The sequence below is a fragment of the Trematomus bernacchii genome, unplaced genomic scaffold (assembly GCF_902827165.1).
Source record: "Trematomus bernacchii unplaced genomic scaffold, fTreBer1.1, whole genome shotgun sequence".
Classification (NCBI taxonomy): Eukaryota; Metazoa; Chordata; class Actinopteri; order Perciformes; family Nototheniidae; genus Trematomus; species Trematomus bernacchii.
In genome coordinates, this window is record NW_022987973.1 from 1,743,374 (window position 1) to 1,750,237 (window position 6,864).

At 39.2% G+C, this 6,864-nt stretch overlaps 1 protein-coding gene across 1 annotated transcript; it reads left to right on the forward strand.

Moving 5' to 3' along the window:
- Window positions 1–84: 84 nt before the first annotated feature.
- Window positions 85–4,669, forward strand: si:ch211-107o10.3 (uncharacterized protein LOC407663 homolog). Its single transcript, XM_034116542.1, has 7 exons — window positions 85–312; window positions 975–1,115; window positions 1,255–1,446; window positions 2,280–2,441; window positions 2,626–2,742; window positions 2,933–3,137; window positions 3,871–4,669. The coding sequence occupies exons 1-7, from the start codon at window positions 237–239 to the stop codon at window positions 3,965–3,967; spliced, it is 990 nt and encodes a 329-aa protein (XP_033972433.1). The 5' UTR covers window positions 85–236; the 3' UTR covers window positions 3,968–4,669.
- Window positions 4,670–6,864: the final 2,195 nt, after the last annotated feature.

The following is a 6,864-nucleotide window of genomic DNA, read 5'->3' on the forward strand; positions in this document are numbered from 1 at the left end:
GCAACACAACATGTGTCATGACATTAGAGAAGAGTCTTTTATTCTGAAAATCCCAGCTCTTGCACCACGCCCAATCAAAATCGTCTTTGCTACACCGAGGAAGTGGAAACAGTGTTTGTTTTTTATAGCATTGACTTTCATCCTATAAACTGCTCAGTGATATTCTGAGCGGACATTACTTTTACTTCTTTCTACTAAAGCTTGTAGTTTGGTAATAACAATTAACAGGCTAAAATATGCAAAACTACGCAGATAATATGAGGGACTTTGTGGAGAAGCATGCAACCGGTCTCGCTGTTGCTTTAGTTGCAGGTAAATGTTTCTCTTCTCTCAAGGATATTGTGTGTGCTGTGTTTGTACCTTTCTACGTTTTCTATCATGTCAGTGCAAAGAAAGCTAACTCTCCTACTGAGAATGCAGCGGGTTGGAATATAATGGTACATTATCAGGCAGAAATATGATTGTCAGAGAAGTTTGACATGTTGTTCACTATGACACATGTATTCATGTGAATGCAGCTCACTTTGTTAATATCTTGAAATACCAGTGGAGTAGCCAATTGATTGAGCATTGTTAAGTATGAAATAGTAAGTATTTAGAGTATTGTCATAAATGCACAGTGAAATTAAGCTCCTTATATTATAATCTCCTTGAATCTAAAGCCATAGCTGAAATTCGAAAGCAGGGGTTCAATGCAACTCTTGTAAGAAGATTTGTTTTACCAACAGTTTATCACATCTCATATTCAAGGACCAAGAAAACTGTATAAATGAATGTATTCTATTTCAATGTTAATAATTACTGCTTACGACACCTAGTCAAATTCCTGGTATGTCTGAACCTACCTGGTAATAAACCCGTTTCTGATTCTGATTCTGATTCATTGAACATTGGGGTAAATACAAAAATAACTACCAAAACCAGGCATATTACACTGCATTTGATATTAATGTTATTATTTGTTCTTCTGTCAGGAGTGAGCGCACTGGCCTTGCGGAGGTGGATGGCTGGGGGAGTGTGTCGGAGCAGGGTCAGGCTGGACGGGAAAACAGTCCTGATCACAGGAGCCAACTGTGGCATTGGGAAGGAGACGGCCCTGGATATGGCCAATCGGGGTGAGCGTTCATTTTCTGTAAATATTATTTGTTGTTGTTTTTGTGCGGCACTATTATGTTAACAGTGTCTTTGGATTTAACTAAATTGACTGCTTCCTTGACTAGTTATTCAATACTACTTCCACTTTTCTTTATCAAGGAGCCAGAGTGATAATGGCCTGCAGAGACATGACTAAAGCCCGCATTGCAGCTGATGAGATCCGCCAGCAGAGTGGAAACGGCAACGTGGTGGTGAAGAAACTGGACCTGGCCTCGCTCCAGTCTGTCAGGGACCTGGCCAAAGAAGTCCAGGAGAATGAGGAACGTTTGGACATCCTCATCAACAATGCAGGTGCTTTGCAGGCGTTCTCCCTTACATTTTTACCACAGGAGCGATAATGAAGTAATCAAAAGCACCACACATTTATAGGAAAAAACGGATGTAATGTATAAACCTACGGGCATATTTCGGAGCACTTTTAAATATCACCTCACAGCTAGAGATCACAACTGAAGCCATTTCCGATTTATGCTGTCTTTTATTAAATCAAATACTTACAATTTATATTTTAGAATGCAATATCTAGACAAGTATTGAGTATCAGCATAGAGGCATGTCCACTACCATGGCCCATATTGCACAAAAATACCTCTTCAACAGTGCCATGGGAGAGACTGTTTTCTTTTGCAGGCCACTGTCATCGAAAAATGTCATCAATCTAGTCAGCAAGAGCGACTGGTCAAAAGAAAAGTAGACTGAACTGGTTGACTATAATCATGTCATAAAAGTTCCCACTGTTCCAAGTAATCGTATTCAACTAAGAGTGTGGAAAGACACTATTCACTTTCTCTCTTTCGAAGTCACTGTGACATTCAGTTTCTTAGATATGCATTTAGATATGCCTTCCTTCTCAGCATGGAATTCATTTGGGTGATATTTAACTTTACAGACAAGCTGTTTACAACCACTTTGTAGAACATTTGACTTTGTAATGGTTTCTTATGTTGTTGTGCTAATTAAAAGCAATGCATGCCAACAATCAGAAATAATCAAAACTAAGCTGAGATGTTAAAATGAAAGTAAAAAAGACCATCCGCATTTAACACCACACATGAATACTAGCATTTAAAACTTACTTGATCATGATTCCGGTTTCTTATTTAAGGGTTTTATTTGATTTCTAGGTATCATGTTCTGTCCTAAGTGGGAGACTCAGGACGGCTTTGAAATGCAGTTTGGTGTCAACCACCTGGGACATTTCCTCCTCACCAACACTCTTCTGGACCTGCTGAAGAAATCGACTCCAAGTCGCATCGTCAACGTCTCCAGCATGGCACACGAGAAAGGTAAAGGCTATGTTTCCATCAATTTGTATTCATCAAATAGTGGTTACAATTTTCTCTCTGACATTTTTATTCACTCAGATTCATATTATACTTTGGTTTTTGTGATAAATTAAACGTACATGATTGTTTTGGAATTTCAAAATGTATTTTCTAATTAAAGACTACACGTTATTGTTTCATACAGGCCGCATACATTTTGAAGACATCAATCTGGATAAAGACTATGATCCCCATACCAGCTACCGCCAAAGCAAGCTAGCCAACGTGCTCTTCAGTAGAGAACTAGCTTCTAGACTGAAAGGTAGGGTAATAAGGCATTTTTCAAAAATGCATGTTATTCATCAGAAACTGTGTCCCACCTTTTTAAATAAATATGTAGTAAAATATGTTTTGTTTTGCTTTAGTTGACTACAGTTGCCCCTTTAATTTCCTGAATAGTCTTATAGTGCTTCATGCAACTAACCTTTGATTCGATGCATCCCTCTCATTAGACACTGGAGTGACGGTGTACAGTCTTCACCCTGGGATCATCCGCACCGAACTAGGCCGCCACCTTTTCCCTACTTTAGCCATGTGGAAGAGGATCGTTGCTGCAGCAGTTATGACCTTTGTCAAAAGTCCCTGGGAAGGAGCTCAGACCACCCTCCACTGCGCTGTGGACGAGAGACTGGCAAACTCAAGCGGCCTCTACTACAGGCAAGTACAACGCTGATAATTCTCCCCCAACTGGGAAGATAAACCTCGGTTTATATTTGCAGTTGTCTAGAATTCAGTCCACTTAATATACATTTGTTGGTCCATTTTACAATGGCAGAGAAGGACAATGAAATAATGAATGATGGCATAGTATACTTCTTAGAGTATAAAATCACGAGACAAGGATTTGCTCGCTATCTTTCTCATAGATTTCCTTTTCTTTTTCTAGAAGATGTACATTTGGAGTTATAACTTTTTTTTTAGTATATTAAAAGTGGGGTAGTCAAAATGGATGAGACTTGAATTTAAGGCAAATATTAAATCTAGAATATATTTATATTTATTTGTTGTTGTGTTACTTTAAGAGACAAAACCGTTGCGCTTTGGCTTCTGTGTAACATTGGAAAACTGGAAGCTAGACCAGCTTGAAATCACTCCATTTTCTTTACCGTGTCCTTTCATTTCTTTAGATTTAGATAAATAGATAGATACTTTATTTATCCCAAGTAGCATTTTGACATTCAGAAAACTAAACTCGGTTGATTTGACCTGTTCGTGACAAACATGAGATCAAATTGACTTGTGTTTTCTCAACTCTACAACAAATGTCAAGTGGAATTTTGTATAACTTCATTAGATAAACCCATGTCGACCTTGGCACACAGCTGGATTGCATTCCTGCAGTTTCAGGACTCTTGTTGATTCTCTCCCCCTTTTTGATTTCCTCCCGCAGTGACTGTGCCCCCAAAGAGCCGGCCCCCCAGGCCCTGGACGATGCTGCAGCGAAGAGGCTGTGGGACCTCAGCGCCTCCATGGTCGGTCTCGCTTAAACACAACACTCCAGCTTTATTCAGTGGATCACTCACAACAAATGAGTTTTATTATCTAATGGGTAACGGCACTGCATTAATTATCATATTTTCAGATTCAGACCTGACATTCTTTCTTTGGTGTACAACATTTGCAATATGTAATCCCAGTCTCCAGTTGGTTGAGTTGATATTAATCTTAGGTGCACTGCTTCATCTTTATATTATGCTTTTATGATTTATAGTTTATCAATGGTATGCTGCTCTGTCAAAATGATGCTTCAAATGTACCATCTTTGTGGATTTTTGGTGCTTTAGATAAGAGATATTGCTTTGTTACATTTGACTTTGATAATTTGGAATACCATGATGCTTATAGCACAACAAGCGTCTATCAAATCATGCGTGTCGCAAATCCTAATGACTTCAAATGGTTGCTTTTATTCATGGCATCTGGTATAAAAACACGTAAAGCACTACAACAGAGAAAGGGAAGCACTAAGCCTGTTTTTGTAGATTGAGGTGGAAGAAGTAGACTGTGTAAAAGTATGCGGACGTTTGCGCAAATGTATGCAAAGTGACCTTACAGTGATATGCTGACAGAGGGGAGGAGATCGTTACACTTCAGAGGAGAGAGGATCCTCCACCAGGTGTAGAGAGGAGGGGACGCCTCGGGGGGGGGACGCCTCAGTTACAGAGCAGCCAGTAAATCAAGATTGTAGCTTAGGGAAACTGTTGTTGTGTGTGTGTGTGTGTGTGTGTGTGTGTGTGTGTGTGTGTGTGTGTGTGTGTGTGTGTGTGTGTGTGTGTGTGTGTGTGTGTGTGTGTGTGTGTGTGTGTGTGTGTGTGTGTGTGTGTGTGTGTGTGTGTGTGTGATGTGTGTGTGTGTGTGTGTGTGTGTGTGTGTGTGTGTGTGTGTGTGTGTGTGTGTGTGTGTGTGTGTGTGTGTGTGTGTGTGGTTTTCTGCATATTGATGTGTGCTTGTGTTCATTGTGTCTTTGTTCAATGCACCTATTTAGAATGAACAAAGTGTACAGCATAAACAATGTAAGACTTAAATAAATGTCTCATTAAAAGTGTTTTTTCTGGCAGTTTTTATTAAGATTTATTAACTCTTTGAGATGTATTTTATTGATAGGTGAGAATGAGAAAAAAAGTATCCAAAACAGTTGAAACAAAGTCTTATAGAGACACATTTAACGTTGCAGAAACGAATAGAGGATTTTGCAAACAGGTTATCGGCACATTTAAACATGGTATATTGTGTTTCAAAGCAGTTTATGCATCTTAAAATATGTCGAAGTCATTCTGAGTTACTTATTGTAAACTCAATTATTTAAAAAAGGTTTCCCTAGAAGTCTTTTAAATGATGCAAGTTGGTTGAACTAGCTTAGACGTTTAAAATGAAGAATCCCTCGGCTCTCATATCTAACACCATTTCAAATAAAGCCATGAGGTTTTCCTATGAATCGCATACATGTTCATACTTCTGTTTTCCAGATATCAGTTGTAGTTATCTCTCAGTCTGATTTTGATCCATCCTTTTGTATCAACACGTTTATTCTAGTGAGGTGTGTTAAAGTATGAGATGTTTTGTTACGATTGAAACTAAACACTCAATGACCTGTTATTAAGTAACAGGCTGCGTGTTTCTGGGTGTGAAAGTCATGTCAGTATTGTGGCATGCTAACTTTTGGATTCCACGTAACCAGTTGCATCATCCTCCGTGTTATAAATGAATTAGCCATGCTGTGTCATGTCAGGGTGTCCGAGTTCACGCCTGCGATTTTTACATTTAATTTTAAAGGATCTGAATTTAATCACACTCAAGGGAACTATATGCTCCCACTGACATACACACTGTTTCAGAACAATACATGTATTTATTTGTTATGGTCTTGCCTACATACTGCCTTTTTGAGTGAAGAATGTGATCTTGCCTGAAGCCACAAATGAAAACCAATGCTTTCTGACATATTTCATGGAAATATGACTTTAACCCAGGTGTTCTCAGTGCTGCCTGAAGGGACTCTTTGTCTCAGTTAATCTTCCACTGTCTCTCCTTTTACAAGACTAACGTGCAAAAACAAAGCTTCCCACTTTTTAGTCCTTTGATGTAAAGTATGACGCCATTTATCTAAATCTAAATCATCTACAAACACTTAAGATTATTTAATTATACACAAAGTATTAAATAGATCACAATGCAACTTAAATGTTAGTATTGGTATATGAACTTGCTTTTACCCTTTACTAAAGATTGTTTTCAAAAGTTAACATTTAAATATATGACATAGCGCTCTTAAGAACTTATACTTTTACTAACAGTTCTAGTCACGTGAAGCGAAAAATAACTAAAGCAGAAACACAAAAAAAGTCTTTACAATGATCACCAAAATGAACTCAATGACTGATTTACCCTCGAGGCTCTTTGACTCAGATGTTGTCTCTGCAGTATCTGAAGGTAATGTCATGCACATGCCCTTATCAGTTCTCCGTCCAACGGATACAAAATCTATAGCTGGGCTGGAAAAGTGATAAGGAGATGTGAGCGACCACAGAACCACAACAGCCGATGGAGGACCTAAGGTGAAGGGACGAAAGTGAGTCCTGAGAGGTTTAAACAAAAGTCCCCATCCATGGCCAGCCTGGAGACATCCCTTCTCTTTGAGTCCTGGTCCTGATCTGTTGCTGCTTCCATCGTTGAGCTGCAGAAGAAGTGCTGTCATGGAGGAAAGTAGAGTCTATTTCTACCATCTCTTCCTGCTGGAACACGCTGAGATCCTCACGCAGCGAGGAACTAGTTAAGCTGTAACCAGTCAGAGTGGGTTCCTGCAGAAGTGGCCCCTCGCTGTTTGACTGCTGACAAACTTTGGAGACACACCCCATTGATGAGTTTTATTTCACTGCAGCCCCGC

Bases quoted from the DNA above. Each gene is read 5' to 3' on its own strand.
- si:ch211-107o10.3 (XM_034116542.1), top strand. From the start codon at position 237: ATGCAAAACTACGCAGATAATATGAGGGACTTTGTGGAGAAGCATGCA. The intron at 2,442-2,625 runs GTAAAGGCTATG...TGTTTCATACAG, and splicing joins CAGCATGGCACACGAGAAAG to GCCGCATACATTTTGAAGAC. The intron at 2,743-2,932 runs GTAGGGTAATAA...CCCTCTCATTAG, and splicing joins ACTAGCTTCTAGACTGAAAG to ACACTGGAGTGACGGTGTAC.